Genomic DNA, 26145 nt, shown 5'->3' with positions numbered 1-26145 from the left:
TTTCTGTTTAGAAACTCATCGCATATGGGCACATCACAGGCAACGCCCCAGACAGTGGAGCTCCAGGGAAGCGGCTGATTGACAGGATCGTTGAAACCATTTGCAGTTGTTTTCAGGGCCCTCAGACCGATGAAGGAGTCCAGTTACAAATAATTAAGGTATTTCTGTGTGTTTGCCTGGTCTGGATTTTAAACTAGAAACTGGTCCCCAGTAGTAATTTGGATTTCTGATTTACCATGTGTTAGTTGTCTCAGGTGGTGCTGAGCTGGAACAGAAAAATGTAAGCATTTATTAGTGTGGAATGAGACAAGAAGAGTGGAACCAGGTGTGTTTTCAGAGTAAACAGTTCCACTAATAACAATGTAAATTGCTTGTGAATTAAATTGGCTTGAAGTCCTCTGGTTCTGCTCCTTGAATTTCTGGATTCCCGGTCTGCCATTTCTCAGCAGGTTCTTGTTGATACTTTTATCACGTTTGCCCCTGTCCTCTTGTCCCCCCATTCCATTTCCCTGTCCCATTTATCCTGCCAGGAATGGTTTGGCATGGGTCTTTTGGACAGCAGGATCAGGATGGGTATGGCCAGCATTCTGCATCTTAAGTCCTGGGTGCATTAGCTTTGTGAAGAATGGCTCTGTGTTAGTTGCACCTTTCCTAAAGCTCCTTGAAACTGACCCCGCATCAAAACGTGTATTTCGTGGTGAATCTAGGTGAGATCAAGTTGGAGCATTTTCCCTCCTAAGAGAAGTGTTTATATTTTTGGTTTTTTGAAAAGTAAGCTAATAGAAAGCCCACTTCAGCACAACTTAATTACTTTAAATAACTTGGACTTTATGGAGTTAATTGTTTTTAAACTCAGAGCAATAATAAGTCATCTCTTGGTACTAAGCACCCAGTTTAGTTTGCAGAGCCATTCTTTTGAAAATTTGTCAAACCAAAAAAAACAAAGCCAAACCTAGTGGGAAAGTTTGGCTGTGGGAGACTGGGAGCGAGCTGGGTGTTTGTGAAGGTGATGATTTTGGATTTTTGTTTTAGGCTCTTCTGACTGCAGTAACATCCCCGCACATTGAAATTCACGAGGGCACTATTCTACAGACTGTTAGGACATGTTACAATATCTATTTGGCCAGCAAAAATCTCATCAATCAAACCACTGCCAAGGCTACCCTTACGCAGATGCTGAATGTCATTTTCACCCGCATGGAAAACCAAGTGGTGAGTGAGAGCCATCAGCTGCCGGGGCGGGACATCATCCCATGCTGTGAACTGTTTTGTGTGTGGCCTCAGTACCTGGCAAAGATTCACTAGCATTTTGAGTTTATCCCTTCTTCCTCTGAACTCTCTACACTCTGTTTTTGCTCTTGCTATAATAAGCAAGAGAGAGAATCTAGCACGTGCTTTGAAATCTGCATTCAGAACTTGCTTTGAGTTTGTCCAAGGGATTACTTGCTTCCTTGTTAAAATTTTATCCTTCTCTTTGGAAATTTTTTAAGCAACAGAGTGGTGTAGTTTCTGTTCCTTATCAAAATTCAGGGACCATTTAGATTGAATCCCGTGTTGCCTTCTAGTTTCAGGAGGTCAGAGAATTGGAAAAACCAGTCCAGTCGAAACCCCAGTCCCCTGTGATCCAAGCTGCAGCAGGGTCCCCAAAGTTCAGTCATTTGAAGCAGAACCAGACACACAGCAAACCATCAACTCCTGAAAAGACAGATTTAACCAACGGCGAACATGCCAGAAGTGGTTCTAGAAAAGCAAGCTCAGAGAACGGAGATGCTCCCAGAGAAAGAGGCTCATCACTATCAGGTATGCCCCATGTGCTGTCCCTTTCCAGCTCTGAGAGGGACAAGAGTCTGGTAGCATCTGCAGGAAACCTCTAGTAGCAGCTCATCTATTTCTGGGCCTTCCCCTTGACTTTTCCTTCGCGTTCCTCTCATGAAACACAGCCATCAAGACATGATGGGTAATGCCTATTGTCAGCTGTGTAGTGTTCTCTCAGTAGTTCCTGTAATGTATCTAGCTGCTACTACTTTTTTTTTTAAATCCTCACCTGAGGATGTGTTTTCATTGATCCAAGAGAGAAAAAAACAGGAGAGGGAAAGAGAAATATCGATGTGAGAGAGATACATTGATCAGTTGCCTTCCGTGTGCACTTGGTTTTTTATTCTATGAGAATATTACCTGTTTTGTTGGCTTTTTTAAATGAAAGAGCTGTTCCCCACCTGTCTATAATCTTAAAGTAAATAATGTATTAGGCATGAAATCGTGGATTGGGTTTCACAAGATTATTTCTGAATGTTTGCATCTCTCCTTGGGCAGTTAGTACAAACCAGATCCAAATTTTTTTTTTCCCCCAGGAATGTACCTTCCCAAGTGATTCTGTCAAATCTTTAGCTAGTGGTTCTACATGAAATATCTGACTCATCTTTATAATTGCTCTCATGTTTTCTTCTGTCACATTATTAGTGGTGATTTCTGTCAGTAGTGTATTCCCTCCTAGGCCGTACAGATTGGAGTAGCTTTTGTTCCTCTAATTCACCAGAGTGCTTGGCATACCTAGGAACAGGCCAAGTGTCATTGCTGTAATGTTGTGCTGTATCAGTTCACTCAGGGAAAGGACAAAAGAGAAACTGGCCACTAAGAATTGTGTGTATCTCAGGGTGAGCACAGAGGTGCCGTCTACTCAGTCCTGCTGTCATGTGTCTTAGGGAAGGTGCTTAGAAACTCCTTGCCCACCCTCTGTATCTGTTGTCATCTTTGCCTTCTGAAATCTCAGGGCAAGAACCAGGTTTTTACTGTAACTGTTATTAGGCTGTGGTCAATCAATCAATATTAATATTTAAACACACTGTAGTAAGCATAGCTGTGCAGATATAAAAGCAAGTCTCTCTGAGTTGCATGAAATTGCTTCCACTACAGTCCATTTTCTACACAGCAGCCAAAGTGATCTCTTAAAAGCATGCATTACATCATGACCCTCCTCTGCTTAAACCCATTGGTAATTTCCCATTCTGTCCCATTCAGAGTGGAACCTATGTCCACCCTGCCCATGTGGTTTCCAAGGCCCTGCGTGACTTGGAAGCCCACTTCTCTGCCCACTTCTCTGTCCCCTTCTTACACCTCTTCCCTCCCTCATTTACTACACATTGTGCAGGTGGTATTTCTGATTCCTGAAAGTCCCACACTTGCTCTTGGTGCCTTTGTACTTCCTGTCCCTTCCTTGCCCGCCTTTATCCTCAGGTCTCTCAGTTCAAACAGATCATGCTCTCTGAAGCTCCCTATCACATCTGTCCCCTCATCCTCTTTTTGTTATACCACTTATCACTACTTGAAGTTAGTTAATGTTTACTTGTGCCCAGTCTAAGACCTATGCTGCCTGTTTACGACTATTTCCAATACCTGGAAAGGTGCGTAACACATATGGTAAACACTCAGTAAACACTGTTTTGAATAAATGGAGAGGAGGGGCTTGATTTCCAGAATATAGTTTTGCAGAAACACAGTAACTTAAAATTCTGCAAGTATGATTTGTAGTTAGTATATTGCTGTGGATTTGGTTGCCAGTACTTGGCGCACCCCATGAGGCTTCTCCCAAGAACGTAGGGATCAGATTGCTATGAGGACCAAACTGCAAACTTGCAAATAGTAGGTCAAAATGGAGGTGTGCCGTTGCCCATAAAAAGAGCAAAATGGCTTCAGTTCTCACGATGTGGCTCTAAAGAAAAAATGAGTCCTTCAGAGGAAGGGACTGAGAAGCCTTGGAAGCAAGGAGGAAGGACAACCTGAGAGGCAGGTGGCAGATACAGTGTCCTGGGCTGGAGTCCAAGCTGCCTAGGCCCAGTGAGAGGTGCCTCTGTGATAAAGACCACACATCCAGCCCTCCTATGGTTCCATCCTGTAGTTATAGCTATCACATAGCCACCCCTAGCTTGCCAGGCACTGTGCTCACTACATTGGCACTCCACATGCATTTTCCTGTTCAACTGGGAACCCTCCCCATGGCCTTCCTGGGATAATTTGCCTCCCAAGAAATTTGTGTTGGTGGAGATAATTCACTCACAAACCTGAGCACCTCTTTACCTTTTCCAGTTGTCAGTCTTATCTACCTGTCCAAGAAGTGGATCAAATGGCTCTTTGTAAACTCACAAAATGAGATTTTTTTGAGCTAAGACTTGCTTGCTTATGTGAATTTTGGGGCATGGCTAACTGCCTTCCCCAGGGGACCTCACCCCATTTGTCCATTCACACCTCTCCTGATTGCCCAGCTATGCTTATGAGTTTCCTAAAATACAACTTGATTGAGATATAGCATATACTGTAAGTTCACCCATTTAAAATAATTGAATTCTTGTTAATATGTTCACAGAGTTGTGCAGCAATCACCACAGTTAATTTTGGAACATTTCATCACACCCATTAGCAATCACTTCCCATTTTCTTTTAAGTTCATTGTTAAAATTCTGACATTTTAACTCCCAACATTGGACATTAGCATTTACATACCTAATACGTAGCTATTGTACGTTCACAGTTACCTGTGTATTTACCGATGGTTCACTTTTAAACAAGCCACTGTTAAGTGCTGTGGGACAGCGAAACTTTATCCTCCCCCAGCCAACAGGGAGGCTCTCATCAGACGGCCTAGGTTCAGGTCATGACTGCCGCTTGGTAGCTCCGTGACCTTGGGCAGATTTAACCTCTCGGAGCCTTAGTTTCCTCATCTGTAAAATGAGAATACAGCTAATACCTATCTTACAGGTTTCTGGCACTTAGGACTATATAAGTGTTTGCTATTACTGTCTTTCAAAAAAGTTTCAGCTTAAACAATGAATTAATTTTAAAGAAAAATAGATATTTCAGCTGGTAATCTGATGTGAAGGTGGTGGGAAGAGTATTGTGGGATAAAGTGAGCCTGTTTTCCATGTTAAATAAATAAATAGTTGTGGTGGGTTAAGTGCTCAGTGGGAATAAAAACACTTTGTGCTGTTCTCCAAGACCCTGTGGACCAAGTATGATGGAACTCATAAAAATAGTGGCTGATTGAAAATTCTCATTAAGAAAATTTAAAGAGTTATTTTGGGGGTTTTTATTTAATATGATGGCCTTTTGGTCATTGTGATGTTTATAATGTTTACTTCTAGAAGTCTAGTCGAGGGTTGTTTAGTAGTTCTCCCAGACCTAGTTTTTTACAAAAACAAATGGTACTGAACCTCTTCCACTAAAACAGTTAACATGTTACAGAATATTTGCATTTAAAATTTAGTAAATCCTCAACTAGCACATTAGAAGTCTCATGCTAAGTTCTAGGTTTACATTGTGGGAAAACTGAGGCAGGAGAAGGCAGTCACTTACCAAGGCTTTGTGTTCCTGAGATGAAGACACAAGAGAAAACATTCTCTTTTGCTCTGTCAGGAACCATAGTTGGATAAAATCCAGCTCCGGCCTCCAACTTGGGGGTGAAGAAGGGGACTCTTGGACTTAGAGCTCTAACTGTAACTTAGGAAGTAAGAGTGTATAAGTTAGAGGGGTGTTAGTGTTCCATGAAAGGAAACTCAAAATCATAGTCAAATGTTGCCTGGGACTTTCCAGATTTCATGGGACTTGTCTTCTGTTGACACAATCAGATCTGGCCTTGGCGGGTACTTATTTGCACCCTTTGTCTTCTGAAATGTGACCCTAGGGAACATGGACAAAATCTCCTTTTCCTTCCTATTTTCCCTGGAAATGCCCACATGTATGTGTTTGTGTTTGTGTATTTGGGTGTGTGTTTAGGGACTGATGATGGAGCCCAGGAGGTGGTGAAGGAGATCTTAGAAGATGTGGTCACATCTGCTGTTAAAGGTAAGAACCAAGAACCCAGCCTTTCCTTCTACCCCATTCCTCCAAAAAAGTCCTTAGTCAGATATTTTAGTGGTAGAGTGCCCCGCCCCCAGTGAACCCATGGAAACTGAGTCTGCCCATGTCTGCTCATCTTTCATATGGAATTCAAAAATTACTTGTTTTTAGTGGTAGATTTTATTCTCGTTTGGGTTGGGTTCAAGAAGCACAGTCTGACCATGTTAGGGTTGAGTGCTCCACCTGGAGACCCAGAGGACCACTCCCTTATACATCCAGTTTTTCCAGGAGTGGGCTGTGAGCCCTGAGGTGGTGTCCATTGCTGCTGAATTTTCATGGCTAGTCATTGACGTGTTGAGCAGGTATCAGATGCACATGGAAACTTGTTCTTTTGTTAGATTTCATTCATAACTCCCTCAGTTTTATGATGCGGTTTCAGTGGAATTAAACTTTTATAGCTCAGAACAACTATTGGATGATTTTTTTTCTTTTGTTTTTGCCTAAAATCTCAGGTCAAAGGCTGTATGTTGAAACTCAGTTCTAGTGCCAGTAGACCATTAGTGGGTCAAGAAATCAATAGTTTAGTGGGTTGCAGTCAGCATTTTTTAAATGAAAGAGAATAGAATGAAAATAGAATACAAACTGAATGCATTGCATGTGGTCTGTTAAGCACTGTTTCATGAAACATGCATTTCAATTATTTATGTGCACATGTGTACTAGGTCATGATTTTTTAAATGTATTTCTTACTGAAGTTCATAGTCAAAAGAAATTGGACCTACTGCTCTAAGCCCTATCCTTTTGTTAATTTAGGGTGCCACTGAGCTGTATACATAGATTTCATTATTTAACTCTTTAGAAATGTCTTTAAAATGGAATAATTTTATTTCACACCCTTAGATTATTTTCTGGGGCCAATACAAGAAGTCCTCACATAATGAACATTTGTCTGTCTTGTTCACTACTGTATCCCCCAGTCCCTAGCACAGAGCCTGGCAAATAATAGGCACTTGATAATATTTGTTTAATGAATATATGTTTTGTAAAACCTCTATGGAGAATCGTGCTTATTAAGTTGTTTGATGTCACGTATATATGTAAAGATTCACATGGTAAATTCCTCATGAAGTTCACCTGTTCTGCTAATCATCAGATATGCTTTCTTTTGTTAAACAATGAATCTATTTAGTTCTTTCTCTTTCTATTTTTCACATGGCTGCCGGGAAGCTCGGGTCTGCATTTTCTTTTTTTCTTTAACTGAAGTTTTCTTTCATAACTGTCAAACCCTTTCATTTATATGGCTCTTTTTCTCTAACCTCGATATTAATAGCCTTTAAAAAAAATCTGCACTTGTCATGTTTAGCTATTTCTAATCTTTTGGGGAAGGGGACAGGGTGGGCAGGGCTACTGTATCACACAATTCTGGAGGCACCATTGACATGGACTACAGTATGAACCAAGCCCCCTGGTGGTGAGCTGTAGATAACAGACAAATGGAAAACCTACACACCACTTTGGCCAAGCCTTTTTCAGTACTTATGCTATTCATGGGGTAATGGTATAGGGAAAGAGAAAAAAAGCAGTACCTGGAAGGTTACATCTTCTTGATGTCAGGCTGCCTTTCAGTATAAGACTCATTTGGCAATGATTTTTGCACTTGTGTTTGAAGAAGCAGCGCAAAAGCATGGTCTGACAGAATCGGAGAGGGCCCTCAGTGAACTGGAGGGCCAGGACTGTGCTGTCCCATCAGCAGTGGATGAAAACTCACAGACCAATGGGATAGCGGATGACAGGCAGTCCTTGTCATCAGCGGATAACCTGGTATGTTGATGATTCTCTTATACAGATTCATTTCGATTTTCACCTTTTTAGAAGATGCAGAGTTGAGTCTCTGCCGGAAGAAGCTAGTGAAGATCAGCAAGCCCTATTCAGTTACTGGTCAGAGTCCTAGCCTGATATTCTTTGTGTTAGTAGGTTCCATTTTTGGAATGCGTTAATTAATGTTGATAGTATACAACATTGTTATTAAAGCCTGTTAATTCAGGTTTTTAACACTTAACATTTCCTTCCCTTTTTCTTCTCTCTCAAAGTAGTATGCATTCATTTTAGGAAAATAAGAAAATGTAGAGAAGGAAAAAACAGGGAAATAAAAGTCATCCATAATCCCATAACTCAAAGATAATCCTTGTTAACATTTTATTTATATCCTTCTTAATTTTCCTCCCGCTCACATATATTTTTCACTTAAATGGAATAACATATACATGCTGTTTTGTAATCTATTTTTTAAACTTAATGTATATTATGAACATTTTTTCAGGCCCATAGATATGTCCAGCACAATTTTTTAAAAATAGTTTTATTCTCTTGAAAATGTTATACAGTACATAAACATTTAAAATAGGAAGTACTATAACATTAACATCTCACGTGAACTCTCTACCTTCACCAGTGTTTCTCAAACTTTTTTCATTATCACCCCTTTAAGGAGTCTTTTTACATATTTCTTTTTCTTGTTCACTGCCCACCCTTCATGAAATTTTAAAGCTACTGATAAAGTAGATGTCTGTTTATGTACTGTATGTGTACCTGTGTTTTATACATAAAAAGAATTTTTCACCCCCCAAGAACCAATTTTTTGCCTTTGTCTTAGTCTGTTCAACCTACTATAACAGAATACCATAGACTGGGTGGTTTATAAACAACAGAAATTTATTTCTCATAGTTCTGGAGGCTGGGAATTCCAAGATCAAGACTCCAACAGTTTTGGTATCTGGTGAGGGTCTGCTTCCTTGTTCTTAGTCAGTGGTGGTCTCTATGGCTTCACATGGCAGAGGGGGGTGAGGGAGCTCTCTGGGGCCTCTTGTATAAGGGCACTAATCCCACTCATATAAGGACTCCACCATCATGACCTAATCACCTCTCAAAATCCTACCTCCTAATACCATCACATTGGAGATTAGGTTTCAACACATGAATTTTGGGGGGACACAATCATGCAGTCTATAGCAGCCCCCTTGGGGTTATGTTATCCCTGTTAAGAATGCACATAGAGATGTATTTAAATCCATATGAGGGACTCATGTCTTATATACTAGGCTGACTTGCTTTGTTTACTCAACACTAGCACATGGACACCTTTCCACATCAGTACATATAGATCTAACTAATTTTTTAATGGCCATGTAAAATTCAATCTTATAGATTACCGTAATCTATTTAGCCAGTTCCCTATTAGGCCTTTAGGTTACTTCAGTTTTATTACAGAATACAACAGTTGTATAATGAACATCCTTATAGGTAAATCTTGTGCACATCCTTAATTCTTTCTTTATGATAAATCCCTACAATATAATACCCTAGTGGTATTGCAGGGTCAAGAGTTGGAAGCTCTAAGGCTTTTGATCCTTAACATCAAATTAGCCTACTGGGAAGGTAATACTGGAATCTATGCCCACCTGTAGGCTGTCAGTTCTCATTTACCATTTCATCATTGAAACTGGGCAATAGCATTCATTCAGATCCTTGCTAGTCTGTTAGGAGAAAGAGCCTGCCTTAATGATTAGTAAGGTTATGTAGGTTTGTCATTTGCATTTCTTGGTGAATTGCTTATTCATGTTTTTTACCTGCTTTTTTAATTGAAAGAAAGGTTTCCATATTTCCTTAATGAATTATAAGAACTTTTTGTATGTTAAGGATATTTATCCTTGCCATAGGTTACAAATATTTTTTATTTTTAAATGTACCTTATTTAAAGAAGTTTATTTTAAAATACCTAATCATTTTTCTCGTTCATCTTGCAATAGTATACTTAGAAATACCTTTTTACCTAAGCTAATATAAATCATTACCTATATTTGTTTTCTTTCCTTTTTTTATGGTTTAATGTTTGTGCAATTATTTTAAACCACTTATACATGCATTTTGAAGGACAAGGGACAAGGTTTTAGAGTTGCCTTAATGACTCCCCCATAGCTACTATTTTGGCATTTCTCCCCCCACCCCATCCCTCACTTCCCCATCGAATAAATAAAATAATTTGCATTTACATGAGATACTTATTTCTTATTTTTGAAAATAGTTATCCTTTTGTTTTGACCCTTTGGTTTTTCTCTTCTTTCTATTTAGGAGTCAGACGCACAAGGACATCAAGTGGCCGCTAGATTTTCTCACATTCTGCAGAAGGATGCCTTCCTTGTGTTTCGCTCCCTTTGCAAGCTGTCAATGAAACCCCTTGGTGAAGGCCCCCCAGATCCAAAGTAAGCAGATAGCAGTTCTTGGCTGCCTATAACCCAGATGATCCAGGAGGATCTCAAGGGTTCCAGGAAACCCAGTGCCTTGGCCCCTGGTTGTATGAGTGCAAGAATTTATTCTGGATGATTTTACAGCTTTTCAAACTTACGTGGTGCCTACAATTAGTTATTTCACAGTGAATTGTCTCTGTGACCCCACCAACCAAAATTCTGCCCAGTTTTGCTCTTTTGGTTTATATGCTAAAAATAATTATATTGACCCTCTTTTTACTGACTAATGGATTTAGCATACTAATGGGGGCAGGGGCAGGATGTGAGCTCACCTTAGTTTCCTGCCCTGGTTGGAAACCTCTGCTTCATGGATACAGATTTAAGCCCCAGATTCAAACCAGAGAAGCCAGACCTTTCTTTGTAGAGTGAATGAACTGTCACACGTGAATGATGTCAGTGCTGTGACGTGTCCAAGAAGAGGCTTTGGAGCCAGAGAGAACTGCGTTCAGTCCTGGCCCTTCCATTTGAGACTAGCTCCACAGCTTGTAGGAGTTTTTGAAAATGGGAATAGGGAAAGTCACCTTCCACGACCCATTTAATGGAATAATATAGTGATGTCCCAAGCATAGTCCCTTGCACTTTATAAGAGTTTTATAGTCACTATTATTATCATCATTATTATTACTCATTAATAATAACCCTCAACTCTTCTGTTGAGAATATAACCACTAGGGAAATGGCTTATGGAAATTTCCCATTTCTTACCATCCCTGTGGGCAGAGTGGGGAGCATGAGGCAGGTGGATAAAGAGCACCATCTTCATTGTCTATGAAGGCCAGATGTGTTAGTCTCCATGACTGATGTATAAAGTAATTGTTCTATGAGGTTAGTTGCAGAACCAGCTCTCCAGGGTCAGTTAACACTTACTTTGTTCCTGTTGTATGCTCTATTTATGGCAGGGAGGGATAAAAAGAATAAAGCTGGCAGCTCTTGTGCTCACAGGATCTGCAGGTTCCAAGAGGACCTACCTCATGCCATCTGCCCTTGTTCTGTTGACATTTGGGTGCTGTTGCTAGTTCTTAACTCATTGGCTTCTCAGACAGTTCTCACTGGTAGAGGAGTGAGGCCTTTAAATTTTATCTTTTAGTCCCGTTTTTTGTTTTCTTTGCTAGGTCCCATGAGCTGCGCTCCAAGGTGGTTTCCCTGCAGCTGCTTCTCTCCGTGTTGCAGAACGCCGGCCCAGTCTTCAGGACTCACGAGATGTTCATCAATGCAATCAAGCAATATCTCTGTGTGGCATTGTCCAAAAACGGCGTCTCTTCAGTGCCTGATGTCTTTGAGCTCTCTCTGGCCATTTTTCTTACTCTTCTTTCAAACTTTAAAATGCACTTGAAAATGCAGATAGAGGTATGGACTCCGAATTGAATTTTTCATTTTATACCAGATGAGTTAACTGCTGGTGGCATAGTCACCAAGAACTATAATTACCCAGCCTACAGGCTGCTTCCCCCAAAGAACTTTTTGAATGAATGAGGGTAGAAGAATGCCTTTTCATGAAAAGTTACTGCCCCAAAATCTTGTATTCCTTTCATTTTAACCAGATGTTTAAATTGAATGCTCTGTGTGCTAGGTTCAGCCCTCACAAACATGTTCGTTTAGTCTGTAAATTATTTGAAATGCCTTGAATTAGTTGGCGAGTTGAGAAATCAGATTCTACATGAAAATCCAGATTTCTGGTGTCTCTCGAAAAATCACGACAGTGGTCCTGCGTTTCCATGTGGCAACTCTTGGCGGTGACTCAGGAGCAGCTGCTCCCTCTAATGAGCCCATGTTCCCCAATTCCCCATGGCCTTGCTCTCCAGCTGTTCCCATGCGACCAGGGTTTCGATGTAATTCAGCAGCTTGTGTACACCAATCTTCCTTCGTTGTAGGATCTGCCTGTCTCTAAAGGCTCTGGGGTTTTGAGCCCTAATTTAAACTATTAATCAATGTCCTCCTTTGTCTTCATGTCACATAGGTCTTTTTCAAAGAGATTTTCCTGAACATTTTAGAAACATCAACAAGTTCTTTTGAGCACAGGTGGATGGTAATTCAGACTCTGACAAGGATCTGTGCAGGTATTTTCACCCTGAGGGTGCTCATCCTTTTGGCTAGTCCAGAACCTTTTGATGTGTTCATTTTCCAAAGTCCAGAGGAAGATCTATAATTCCTCCTCTTAGAGTTTTAATGAAGTGCTGGGAAAATCATTACCTTATGGGCTAATGCTAACCTAATGACTAGTCCCACCCCACCTCTCCCCCTTTAGAGGCTGACGCCTGGGAAGTTTGGGTTTGAGTACTGAAAGTTCCACGTCCTGGGAAATCCCCAAATCCTGGAAAGCTGGGACACTTGGTCACCCTGCCTATCAGCTGAATGTGCTTTTTTTAATCACAGAGTCCAAGGTATTGGTGCTGCCAACCCTTCATTGGGTGCTTAGGTAAATTTGAATTTACCTTACACCATCCAATTGTGTGACTGTAAAGCCAGCGTCCTACTAGTCTGTCATCAAATGTAACTTTGTAAGAATCACACAACTTTAAGAAGGGGATCAGGCAATTGTTACTCCTGTTTTGATGAGGAAAGTGAGCTTGGAGAGGTGGAGTGAACTGCCTGAGATTTTAGTTAGTACCAAGGCCTAGAGAGAGGGCCTCCCCCCTCCCTAGTACTTATAACATACATTTCCTGTGTGAGGTGTCCACCTGAGTAATTTGCTGGGGAAAAAATTTTTGCAAAGGAATCTGGTTTAATAAAAAACCATAACTGCTTTTGTGTTCAATCAGAATTTCTAATATCTGTCTTCTATTTTCCAAGATGCCCAGTGTGTTGTAGATATTTATGTCAACTACGACTGTGATTTAAATGCTGCTAACATTTTTGAACGCCTCGTAAATGATTTATCCAAAATCGCTCAGGGAAGAAGTGGACATGAGCTGGGAATGACACCTCTGCAGGTAAAAATACTGAGATCACTCATTTATACTTGAAGTTCATTCATTTTGATAAACATTTATCAAACGCCACCATGTGCCACGCACCATCCTTGGTGCTGAGGATACATATGTATGTACATGTACACAATTGCTGCCATCACAACACTTAACAAGCAGATAAGGAAGAAGCAAGCTGCAGAGAAGAATAAAGTAGGGACAACAGAGAAGTGCTGGAGGTGGGGGTATTGTCATTTTTTAATGATGTCATCAGAGTAGTCTCCCTGAGAAAGTGACATTTGAACTGAGATCTGTAGAAAGCAAGTTCACTCTCAGTCACCTTTCCAAAGCCCTTGTGAAAATAGGATCTCAGGCTCCAGTAAAGGCAGAGGAGATTCCCTCTTATCAGTGTTCCTACAAAGAATAGGATCCTCAACCTGGGGCCTCTGAATGAACTGGTCAGGACTTCTTGGAGCTGCTTGGAATTATGTGTAGAATTTTGGTGTATGGCATTTTTCCTAGAAGGTTCATACTGTCATTAGGTTTACAGAGGGATCTCTGCCACCTTAGATGCTGTTTTGAGCCTAAAATATTTGTATTTTTTTAGATTATCTGCAATTCACTTTTTTTTTTAATTTAAGAATTGCTGGTTTTTTTAAAAAAACCAATGTTTTTATTGTAGAGTGAGCCTTAAAATGGAATACTTTTGTGGGTGTAAGAATGTGTCCAGAACACTCATTTGCTGCATAATATAAGATTTTTTTGTATTTTTGGGGGCATCACTGGTTTAGATCCTATTAGTTTAAAAAAATAAAAGGAAAGTATTTTAAGTGTTTTTCAAATTATACAAGCAATGAATGAGAAATTCAGATAACTGTTTATTTTAAGAAAGCACACATCCCATATTTCTGCTGCTAGGATGTTTGTGATGAATACCATTAGAGATTTTCGGGGGGTTTGCAATGAGCACTTAATGCTTAATTTCACTCGTTAACTTTCCCTTGGGTTTTATACTTAATGGCATTGAATATCAGTAATTATCTAGTATCCTCAAAGAATTCCTAAGAGCCCTGTAGATGTCTGCACTTAATTTATCTCTTAAGTCTCTGTGCCATGTCACTTTTGTCCTTTAGGAGCTCAGTCTGAGGAAGAAAGGCCTGGAGTGCCTCGTGTCCATTCTCAAGTGCATGGTAGAGTGGAGCAAAGACCTGTATGTGAACCCCAACCACCAGACCTGCCTTGGTAAGAGAGTGTTGCTGCCCCCACCACCCCCATTCACAATAGGCTACTTACAGCTATTGGGAAAAGTTGTCCTGTTATAGTTGCCTTAGAATTAGCAAAAACGCTTTAGTTTGCTAAATACCTGTAGTATTTTAAAAGGTTCTGCTTTTTAATCCATCTGGAATTTGGAGGAGGGAATATGTATGAGTTGTCCTCTAACTTCATTTTTCCAGATGAAGGACCAGTTCCAACATTTTTTAGTAGTATTCCTCACTGATTTAAAGGTCCACCTTTATGACATACCATATTCCCCTGTGTGCATATGTCTTGTTTCTGAATTTCCTATTCTGTTCTATTGATTTGTCTGTTCTTGCACCAGAACAGGTGTTTTGACTGTTTTTGGACTTTTATACTTTGATGTGAATTTTAGAATTAGCTTATCAAATTCCACAAAAAAGTAAGTTTTTAAAATACCAGAGTGATATCAAGGTTTCATGCTTATGATCTTGACAATACATACTTCATTGTTGTAGGTCTGGAAAAGGGAGTTGCAGAGCCAGGCCTGAGCTTAGCTGTGTCTGTTTCCCATCTGGTGATATGGTTTTCTGTCATTGCAGGTCAAGAGAGGCACACAGATCAGGAAATGGGGGATGGGAAAGGTCTTGACATAGCGAGACGGAGCAGTGTGTCATCCATGGAGTCCACGGTGTCCTCGGGGACCCAGACAACTGTGCAGGATGATCCAGAGCAGTTTGAGGTCATCAAGCAACAAAAAGAGATCATTGAACATGGCATTGAGCTGTGAGTGTGGCTGCTACTCTAGCTAAATCTCTTGGGGCTCTGACAAAGCCACATCTTCTCTGGGAACCTGGGCCTGGCGCCTCAAGGGAAAATGCCTGTTATAAAAGGCCAATGCTGGCACTTGCAGCTGAGCCTCATTGAGCCAGCAGAGCAAGTGAGTTGTATGTATTAGAGAGAGAAATTTAATGGCTTTATGTGGTTGATGCCTGGTCGTTTTTTTTCTAATGAAAAAAATTAAACCACTTTAGAAACTATAGAAAAGTATAAAGCAAGAATGTTAAAATTGCTCATAAAATTACTACCTAGAGGAAATCACCATTGGTAACATTTTTTTCAACTATATACTATGAAAAATTCAATATGCAGAAAAATTAAATTTGCCACATTAGTGTTATCTGTGTATGTGGGTTTTTTCTGAACCATTTGAAAGTAATTCATAGCCATCATAATACTTCAGCCCTACATCTTTGAAAAATAAGCACATTCTCCCATATAACCACACCATTATCATAACCACTGCTAAATCTTAAAGTGTTTGTTTCTAGTCTTTTTTTTTTTTTAACGGAAAGTGTTAGGAAGGGAGAGAGAGAGAGAAAGAAACATCAATGTGAGAGAGAAACATGAATGGGTTGCCTCCCATCAGGGATTGAACCCAATACCTGGGCATGTGCCCTGACCAGGAATTGAACCTGCCACATTTCGGTGTACGAGACAACGCTCCAGCCAACTAAGCTACACTTGCTAGGGTTCTTACTAGTCTTTTACACACAAAAATACATATGCACACAGTCTCATATTCTGTCCAACTTCTGAATGATTGAAGTGTTGATCTCTTCATTTCCTCTGTCACCATTCCTGCATCCCTCAAAAGTAATCTTTTGAAAACTTAAATCAGGTCTTATCGCTCCCCTGCCTAAAATCATTCCAGATTTCCCATTTTCTCATCACAGCCTGATCCAACCTCTGGCCCTTCTCGCTGACCTCATTTCTCACTAATCTCATCTCCTGCCAATACCCCTGAGTTATATGATGCATTTCAGTCCTTTAAACACTTGGTGTTTTTACTGTCATGCCCCCTGATTTGAATACTCTTAGTTCTTTTTCATCCTTTGGACTTGGCAAAACATGTCTTCCTCAAAGTGGTCTTCTGTAACCACACTACGTGAACAGGTCCCAAGTTATTCTCTGTTCCTACACCCTATTCATGTTCTTCCTTCACAGCCCTTGCCACAGTTTGTGCTTATATATGCTCTCCTTCTTTCCAGTGCACAGCCTGGTAAATAACAAGTTGAATTTATACTTTAGTTGAAAGTTTTACAGCCTTTAACAGGAAATACAAAAAAGCAGTCTAGAGCTGTTATAGTGGCTCTTACGGACATCAGAGATCCAGGCTACTCTTAGCTTTCTGCTTCACCAGCCTTAACACAATTTTCATCTTCATTGTTGCCTCATGGCTTAAGATGACTGCCAGAGCACTAGCCATCACACATATATTCTGGGGAAGAAGCGGGAAAGGGCAAAAAAGAGTATACCTCCCAGCCAAATCAGCTTTGTTTAAGGAGCCTTCCTAGAAGTACCCATAACACTTCTCATATCCTCACTGGCTAGAACTTTATCACATGGCTGTACTTTGTTTAAGGGAGGCAGGGAAATGTAGTTTATTTCAGGAAGTTGTGTGCCCAGATAAACATCTAGGGTTTTGTTAGTGTTGGAAAAGGGGAGAACGGATATTGGGTGACAACCAGCAGACTTTGCCCTACAACTAGGTCAGAAACTGAAGATGGAATTCAGAAAAGCTGCCAGGACACACAGGACCTTCCTAGCTGATATATGATGACTTGTTCATGTTGTTACTGTAAGTTTCCTCAAATTCCAGGTATTTCTATCCTTTAGATTTTGAAATGAGCAATCTGTGTCCCATCTTTTCTTAAAACAGGTTCAATAAGAAACCCAAGAGAGGGATCCAGTTTCTCCAGGAGCAGGGCATGCTGGGAACATCAGTTGAAGAGATTGCCCAATTCCTGCACCAGGAGGAGCGTCTTGATTCTGTAAGACTGGGAGTTGAGCACTTGCATGTGGGTTCCATCAAGTGATGCCAAGACAGCACCAGCTTTTAACCTAGAGATTGTCTGACCCTGAGTGTGGTAGCCAGTGCCCATAGCCCTACTTACAGAGCAGTCCTACTCTTCCCTTTGTCCAATGATGCAAAAAGCTCTTTGAAGGAAATAAAGTAGCCTCCTGACAAGCAGTTGTGTATTTGGTGGGACAGTATCAGAACCAGAAATGTTCCTTTGCTGCTAGAAACTGCTCTAGTTGCCCATCTGCCACTAACCTCCCTCTTTAGTGTGCCCCATCAGTTCTCCATTTTTAAGTCTCTTGTGCTTCTCCCCTTCTTTTGTGGCAGGACAGATTGACCTGAAATTGTTGGATGAGTGGACAGGTCAGGGAGTCACCTTCCTTTTCTAGCAGTTTATCCTGTTCTGAGTGTCCAGAGCTGGGCATTCTGCCTCCCCACTTAGACTGAAGTGTCTTTCATTGTGCATTCATAATTGACAATTTCTAGATGTAAGTGAATGCATGTGTTTCAGACCCAAGTAGGTGATTTTCTGGGAGACAGCACAAGATTCAACAAGGAGGTGATGTATGCTTATGTGGACCAACTTGACTTCTGTGAAAAGGAGTTTGTCTCAGCCCTGCGGACATTTCTAGAAGGTTTCCGCCTACCTGGGGAAGCCCAGAAGATTGATCGGTTAATGGAGAAGTTTGCAGCAAGATACATAGAGTGCAACCAGGGGTGAGCGTCACGTTTAAATCCCTTGCACATCATGTTTTTGCCTATATCAAAATACTAAGTTTGGTTGGAGGTTGAGTGTAATCTTTCTAAGTCTATGCCAAACAGCTAAAGTTTCTGTTCATCATGTGCCAGACACTGTGCTGAAGGATTATCTCATGTAAGACCTCAGAGCAACTGTTTGTGTCCGCTTTTTACAGACAGTGAGATTGAGGACTTGAGGGGCTAAGTAACTTGCCCAAGATCCCAGCTAGAGCCCACGCTATTAATTATAAGAGAGTAGTTTTATGGGTTGAGAGGAAGCACTTGGGCTCCTTTTCCCTAATCAAATAGAATTCGCTGATTTAATATATGGGGTAGATCTCAGAATTTTAGGGTTTTTTTAATTACATACTGATGAGCAGGTTACAAAAATGGCTCTGTAACTAATAAGACCATCTAAGTACATGATTCCATATTGGGGCCTTTTTTCATAAGGTAGTTCATGTCTTTTGTAGGAAGTGAAATTGAAAAGAGAGCTGATCTTTATTAAACCCCTCCTATGTGTCAGCCAGGCCATGAGTTTTACATGCATTACATTTAATTAATTGTAAGCCTGGGAATAGTATCCCCGTTTTATAGATGAGGAAACAGTCTCTGGGACATTGAGCAACCTGTCCAAAATTAATCAGCTAGTAAGTAGCGGAGCCAGGATTGAATATGGGTTTGCCTAACTCAAAAGTTCACACTCTTTCCACTGAACATGAAGTTAAGAATGTCTGAATATACTGTGAACATGTGGATTGTTCAGTAGAAACATGTTGATAAAAGTTTTGCCTCTCTAGTCAGCTTAGTTTTCATATTAATTGGTTCCAGTCCTCCAAGTGTGTAGAGCAAGCTGTCCCCATGAGATGGCATGGTCAGCAAAGGCAACATCTGATCATTTTAACTAAGTGGATGCTAGAATTTGCTCTGAAGACATAATTAGATGTTATTTACTTTAAATATAAAGGCATACCTCATTTATTGTGCTTTACAGATACAGCTTTTTTTTTTTTTTTTTTTTAACACAAATTAAAGGTTCATGACAACCTGCATTGAGCAAGTCTGTTAGCACCATTTTTCCAAAAGCATTTGCTCATTTGTGTCTCTGTGTCATATTTGGGTAGTCTACAGTATTTCAAACTTTTTCGTTATTAGTATATTTGTTACTGTGACCTATTATCAGTGATCTTTGATGTTACTATTGTAATTGTTTTGAGGACCACAAACTGTACCCATATGAGATGGCGAACTTAATAAATGTGTGTATTCTGACTGCTCTACCAACTGGCTGTTCTCTCATCTCTCACCCTCTCTTCGGGCCTCCCTGTTCCCTGAGACACTATTGAAATTAGGCCAGTTAATACCCTTACAGTGGCCTCTTAGTTTTCAAGTGAAAAAGAGAGTCTTTCATCGTTCACCTTAAATCAAAAGCTAGAAATGATTAAGCTTAGTGAGGAAGGCATTTCAAAAGCCGAGATAGGCTGAAAGCTAGGCCTCTTGCACCAGTTAGCTAAGAAATTGCCACAGCCACCCCAGCCATCAGCAACCATGACTCTGATAAGTCAGCAGCCATTAACATCTAGGCAAGACCCTCCACCAGCAAAAAGATCACATCTTGCTGAAGGCTCAGACGATGGTTAGTATTTTTAGCAATGAAGTCTTTTAAATTAAAGTATATATATATTTTTTTGAAATAATGCTATTGCATACTTAATAAACTACTATAGTGTAAATATAATTTTTACATGCACTTGGAAACCAAAAAATTTGTGTGACTTGCTTTATTGCAATGTTCGCTTTATTGTGGTTGTCTGAGACCAAACCTGTAATATCTCTGAGGTATACCTATATTTTCTGTGTGGACCTGGAGACCTTGGTCTGTTTCCCTTAATCAGTAAATATGTGACCCAATTGAATTTCACATTCAAATGCAGACCTTCTGGGTATTCTTCAAAATTTCTCCCTTTCCTATTGGGAGCAATTTGGACAGACCAATTTTTCTAGTTTGGGCCTCAACCTATTACAAAGCTGTGCATCCACCAGTTTTTGTCTTTTTTTTCCTTGCCTAAGACAAAAATAGGCAGACTTCACCAGCATATTGTTTACAACACATAAATATTTCCTTTGTATTTCTACTGTAAAATATCACAATGCGTAATATAAACTGTAAGTAGCTAATAACTGAACAGCAGTTTTAGTCGGCTTTCTACTAGTGCCTAGCACAAAGTGGATACTGTCAGTTAAGAGGACCAGAATGAGGCAAGCAAGGCACTAAGGTTGCTAACTAGAAGGGGCCTCACTCTCAGTGTCTTGCACTGCAGGATTGACACCCGGTGCCTCGCTTGCTTCACCCTAGTCCCTGGAGGATACTTGGGGATCATCTTAAAAAACTGACTTGAAACTGCTTTATTCAAAGAAGTCTAAAGCTGACACATATTCTTAATTAGCTTTCTCTACACTCTGGGTTGCTAATTTTCAAATCAGTGATGATGAAAGCATGAAAACTCTTGACTCATTTGGTATCACGTGGAGCAGTCGGCCTGCTTTTAGTGAAGTGTGTCCCTATCAGCACTGGACTGTCCCAGCCTCATCTCCATGCTTGTTCTGACATCTGGAATCTTTTCTTCCAGGCAAACTCTGTTTGCTAGTGCCGACACAGCGTACGTCCTAGCATATTCGATTATTATGCTAACCACAGACTTGCACAGCCCTCAGGTACAATATGTTAATGACTTACATATTATGGTCACTAAATAAGTAGCTTTATTTAGACCATTAGGTATTTTCTAAATGGTCTTTGAAATTTTTTTTAAATTATAGGTAAAAAATAAAATGACAAAAGAACAGTATATTAAAATGAATCGGGGCATCAACGATAGTAAAGATCTACCAGAAGAATATCTCTCAAGCATCTATGAAGAGATAGAAGGCAAGAAAATTGCAATGAAAGAAACAAAAGAGCACACGATCGCAACCAAATCTACTAAGCAGAGTAAGGCCTAATGGCAAATTACTCCTATTCACTACAATTTTCAACTGTATCAGAATGCATGATTAAGCTCCCTGATGATAAAGTTAATTTGCATGTCTAGATAACTGAATAAGAAATGTGATTAAATTAATTATTATGATTATGTTCTCTCATATCACTGTCTTCTTGCTAGGCTTGTGATTAGTTTCAAGAGAGAATTTAAAATAAATAATCTGAATTGCTTCTCAAAAATGTTTCTTAAAACTTAACTTTAATACCAGTGATGATTGTGCTGACCTTGATTAGAATTCTGTTAGTTAAGGCCCTTTTGAAGCCATCCATGTGTGTGTTTGAGAGGCAGCAAAGTGTAGTGGTTTAGAGCACAGGACTCCATTCAAGTCCCAGCTCCTCTGCTTATTAGCTGTATGACTTTGGGTAAATTGCTTAATCTCTCTGTGCCTCATTGTATGGTAATAATATTTCTAACAAACTCATGAGGTGGTTGGGAGAATTTGTGAGTTAATCATTATATGTCTTTTGAAGCAGTGCCTGGCACTCAGCAAGCACTCAGTGAGCATTAGCTATTATTCTCTTATTTCTCTGTAGATGTAGCTAGTGAAAAGCAGCGACGGCTGCTGTACAATTTGGAGATGGAGCAAATGGCTAAAACTGCCAAAGCGCTGATGGAGGCTGTGAGCCACGCCAAAGCCCCATTTACAAGTGCCACTCACTTGGACCACGTACGGCCAATGTTCAAAGTGAGTATCTGAGAAGTTAGAACATGGATAACCCCAGTTCTTTAACCAGCCAGAAGCTAACCAGCGAGTGTATAATGGTGAAGAGGTTGAGGAGAGGAAAGGCCGAGTCTGGGAGGTGCTTTCCGAATAGTAACTAAGGTGAATCCTTCCCAGAATCCCTTTGACGATGCTGGGGATGCACCAACACCAACCAAAAGCATGGGCTATGTAGTCAGAATGTCTAGGCTGGAACCCTGTCTTTGCCACTTTGGTGGTTTTAAATGTTATTTACTTATTTTTTAATTGGATTTATTGGGGTGACACTGGTTAATAAAGTTAGACAGGCTTCAGGTGCTCACTTCTACAACACATCACCTGTATACTGTGTTTTGTGTTCACCACCCCATGTCATGTCTCCATCTATCATCACTTATCCCCCCTATACCGTCCTCTACCCACCCCCACCCTGAGCCTTTGCCACTTTGTAGTTCTGTGATCTTGGTCAGTTACTCAGCCTCTCTCTGTTCATCATCTGTAAAATGGGGACAAATACAGGTTTGCGGGGGGGATTGAGTGAATTAATAATAATTCAAGCAAAAGAGACAGTTTTATTGTGACAGCTCATCTCAGTGGCCTCAGAGTTAGTTTTTTAGATGAGAGTAGGTGGAAGTAAAACACCATATCCTGAGGCCTCTCTGTTTTTAAAATATCTAAACAAGAAACATTCTATATACGTAGCATTCATTTTTCTCTAAGATGTTTTTATAACTCAGTACCCTGTTAGTTGATCAGTTCTAGATTTTTGTGAGCTTTTCTTTTCAGGGAGTTCACAACAAAATTGGAGGAAAAGTAAAGTCTAAATAATTGAATTAGGCATCTTTCATTGACTAAGTTATAGAAGATAAGTTGCTTATAGGTTTTATTTTGATTGGCAGTGCTTCCTGTTGCACTGTGGGCTGTCTGCTGTGAGCACAGGTAGGCATAGTAGTGGCTCATTAGCCACATATTTGCCATCCTTTCTTTTGACCTATACATGTAGTATGTGGCATCTCTCTAGGGATAGGTTTGACCACAGTTTAGGAGGAACTGTTTTCTATTGTAACTGGAATAGATTGAAATAAAAATAGCAGTGAACTTGGCATCCTGGCTTTGCTCATAACTAACAGTGTGGCCTGTAAGTGCTCTTCCCACTGAAATTCTAGACATTATTGAAACCTTCCTTCCTTGATAGCTGGTGTGGACGCCGTTGTTGGCAGCCTACAGCATCGGACTGCAGAACTGTGATGACACTGAAGTCGCCTCCCTGTGTTTGGAGGGCATCCGCTGTGCAATCCGGATTGCCTGCATCTTTGGAATGCAGGTGGGTATAAGTTAGCAAAGCTCCAGTGATGCTGGTAGGCTGTATTCTTTTAGATTTGGCAAACCCTAGAAACTGTCATGCATTTCCACTTATCCAGAAAGTCTCAGCAAACTCCTTATCTGTGCCCATTGAGAAGCAGCCCACAGATTTATGCTGGCAACTGCCTCATGGGGGGGTGGGGGGTGGGTGTAAAACTCTCTTTGAAAGGTTTTAAGGTTGAAAAACTTACTTTAAAAGTCCAAGCTACTTGATTGGATTTGATCTACCTAACTTGCCTTCCCTGGTGCTTAAAATATTATTTTTTTCCTTTTAAAATCGGCTTTTATTATCATTTTCCTCATTTCTCTCATTTCCATGTCTTCTCTGGGAGAAGCAAATAGTTCAGTACAAAATGACTATGTCTTTTGAATCTTGGAAAATTCTAGCAAATACAATTTTCAAACTTGTGAAATCAGGACATTGTCGATCCCATTCATTTTCTAAGTCAATAAGAATTTGCACCCATTTGTTTTGAAAAATTCAATCTTTTGTTTCTATTTATTTTACAGTTAGACATTTTCTTTTGTACTAAAACCATAGGCTTTGACATCAGGCAATCTGGGTTTTAATACCCAGCTCTGCTGTTCCTCTAGACATGTGACTTGGCCCAGTTAACTTCTCTCTAAGACACCTTGTATTTCCTCATTTGTAAACTTAAAAAAAATAGACCTACCTTGGATTGTTACAGATAGTAGAATTTATGTGACAATCATAGCATTCAACAGATTCCTCCCCCACTCCCTCCAAAGGGAATGGAACAGGAACATAAGTTTGAGGTCACTTGGAAAGGAGAGGGCTAGCTCTCAAACATGCGGTGTGTAGGAGCCTCAGTGAGACGTTCTGATAGTAGGAGGACACCAGCATGGAATAACTGGCATGTTAATGTGCATGAAGCCTGTCACGTGTACAGAAGGTATTAGAGAAGCCCAGTGCACCAGCCCCATGGATGTGAAGTGGGTCATGCTAAGGGTGGGATCTCATTGTTCTCTCCTGGGCTTCCATTACAGCTGGAACGAGATGCCTATGTTCAGGCTCTTGCTCGCTTCTCCCTGCTGACGGCCAGCTCCAGCATCACAGAAATGAAGCAGAAAAACATTGACACCATAAAGACACTTATTACAGTGGCTCACACTGACGGCAACTACCTTGGGAATTCCTGGCATGAGGTGTGTGTTTCTCTGAAAGCCCTGTAATTGCCTTTTTTTAGTTAGGGTGACTCCTGCATTCCTTTTATTCAGTGTCAGTTTCTCTTTAGTCACTTTCATTTTTCTTGAAGTCAAGCCTAACTTTCACTCCGGGTTTTCTCTCATCCACAAATACCTCGTGTACCTGAAAGTCAGTCTCTTGGGGCTATGGTGGGGAAAATGCATTCAGATGTGCCACCTCACAAGATGATCCTACACCTAGTGGCCAGTGTCCTCACAGACTGCACTTCTGTTGTGACAACTTTGCTCCCACATTAATGCCACTTTCCGCAAGTCCTTATGCACCTCCTGGGAGTTCTTATCATCAGTGAGTAGGTTTAGGACAAAGCTAGCTGATTTATCTCCTAATTGTCTCTAGAAAAATAAGGTCAACATTTACAATGAGCCATTAGGGAAATTGCTAGTGGGTTCACATTTTTATTTAACTAAACAATATCCTAACATTCTCACATAATTATTTATGTATACAAACGTGTTTGAAACGTCATTGAAATTTTAGTTCTAAGGAAAAGATTGGAGTAGAAACAGCCTAGATGTTTCAACAATGAGAGATTGCTCTTAAATTAAAAATAAAAATAAAAATGTAGTACGCCAGTCCTCAGAATGTTATGTGGCCATTTAAATGATGTTACCAAAAGGAGAGACAATCAGACATCGTGCACTCTCTGGTCACATTTGCCCCAAACTCAAACCTGAATCAATTCAAGCCTCTAGTGCCAGTTTACAGGAAATACAGGGGACAGAGGAGCACAGTAAATTAGGATTATGAGAATACATTCTGCAGATTAGGATGTGACAGACCCTCAGCTCAAATGACCAGGTTCTTCAGCAAGTAAATTACAAGAAAAATAGTAGATGAAGTGGGTGACCTATGGTTTATAAGAGACTTTAGAGAAGAAAGAGCTGTTATTAAAAACTAATATTGAGGATATCAAATAAAAAGTAATACTAAAACATTGTGAGGCATCATCCCTTTTGCCAAACATACAAAGAGAATGGGGTTTGAAAGGATAAAAATGTTAGCCTCCTATATCTGAGTGATAGAATTATGGAGGTGATTTATTTTTTTTCCTTAAATTATATTTTCAAATTACTCCACCATCTGCATGTATTACTTTTTGTTCTAGAGAAAAAACTATAAAGAATAGAGATGAGAGTATTGAGTGGTGGGGACTGTGGTGCCAAGAAAGAAAATTGCTGTTAGCCATTTCCCCTGCCCAGGGACCAAGGAGTTACGGGAAAGGCCTGGAGCCAGACCGCTGGGGTCTACCTCTTCCTGCCGGGAGGGCAGAGCAGGTTACTCAGTCTTTGAGCCTCACCTTCTTCCTCTCTACAACCTTCACAGCGTTGTTGTGGGGATGAAAGGAGTTGATATGCACAATAGGGCTTTAAAACTGTATTTAGCAAGTGGTGAGAACTCAGTAGTTGGTAGTTTTCATCATGGCACAGACCTTTGTCCCTTTTCACCCAACCTTTCCTTTCTCTATCACAATTCTAAAGTATTCCATATTAGAAAAGATGGAAGGAGGGGTGTTGTTGTTTTTCGTAAGTTGGGTGCTTTTTTAAAGAAATAATTTCCTGCCCTGGCCAGGTAGCTCAATTGGTTAGAGCGTCATCCCAATGTGCCCGAGTTGCAGGTTCAGTCCCCAGTCAGCACACATGTAAAAAGCAACTAATTAATGCTTGGATAGGTGGAACAGCAAATTGATGTTTCTCTCTCCCTCTTCTCCTCTGCCCCCCTTCCCCTCTCTCCAAAAAAAAAAAATTTTTAATTAAAAAATAATTTCCTGTCTTCTGAGTCATAAATACCTAGTGAGTCAATGAATAGCTGCTTTCTCTCCTAAAACTTTTTTTTTTAACCTGGGAGGTATGTTCCATGTGGGGTTTCTACTGTTGCCAAGCATATAGCAGCACCTGGAAATATTAAAAATTAATTAACCACCTATTTGATGGTCAG

The 26145-nt window shown here is 40.3% G+C and overlaps 1 protein-coding gene across 1 annotated transcript in view; it reads left to right on the top strand.

Moving 5' to 3' along the window:
• The window catches only part of ARFGEF2 (ARF guanine nucleotide exchange factor 2), a 76317-nt gene that overhangs the window by 23326 nt on the left and 26846 nt on the right, over window positions 1–26145 (top strand). Inside the window, exons 4-21 of the mRNA XM_081148938.1 lie at window positions 12–158; window positions 1033–1212; window positions 1566–1800; window positions 5767–5835; window positions 7499–7650; window positions 9958–10088; window positions 11246–11480; window positions 12091–12190; window positions 12924–13063; window positions 14173–14281; window positions 14878–15061; window positions 16998–17109; window positions 17650–17855; window positions 20507–20591; window positions 20697–20868; window positions 21454–21605; window positions 22816–22944; window positions 23991–24149. Of these exons, the coding sequence (XP_081005064.1) occupies window positions 12–158; window positions 1033–1212; window positions 1566–1800; window positions 5767–5835; window positions 7499–7650; window positions 9958–10088; window positions 11246–11480; window positions 12091–12190; window positions 12924–13063; window positions 14173–14281; window positions 14878–15061; window positions 16998–17109; window positions 17650–17855; window positions 20507–20591; window positions 20697–20868; window positions 21454–21605; window positions 22816–22944; window positions 23991–24149 (2697 nt within the window). The remainder of the gene's footprint in view (window positions 1–11; window positions 159–1032; window positions 1213–1565; window positions 1801–5766; window positions 5836–7498; window positions 7651–9957; window positions 10089–11245; window positions 11481–12090; window positions 12191–12923; window positions 13064–14172; window positions 14282–14877; window positions 15062–16997; window positions 17110–17649; window positions 17856–20506; window positions 20592–20696; window positions 20869–21453; window positions 21606–22815; window positions 22945–23990; window positions 24150–26145) is intronic.

Source organism: Miniopterus schreibersii, assembly GCF_964146895.1.
Source record: "Miniopterus schreibersii genome assembly, chromosome: 10".
NCBI classification, from domain to species: Eukaryota; Metazoa; Chordata; class Mammalia; order Chiroptera; family Miniopteridae; genus Miniopterus; species Miniopterus schreibersii.
Note: the sequence above shows the minus strand (reverse complement) of the source record. Positions and strands in the feature narration are given on the sequence as shown.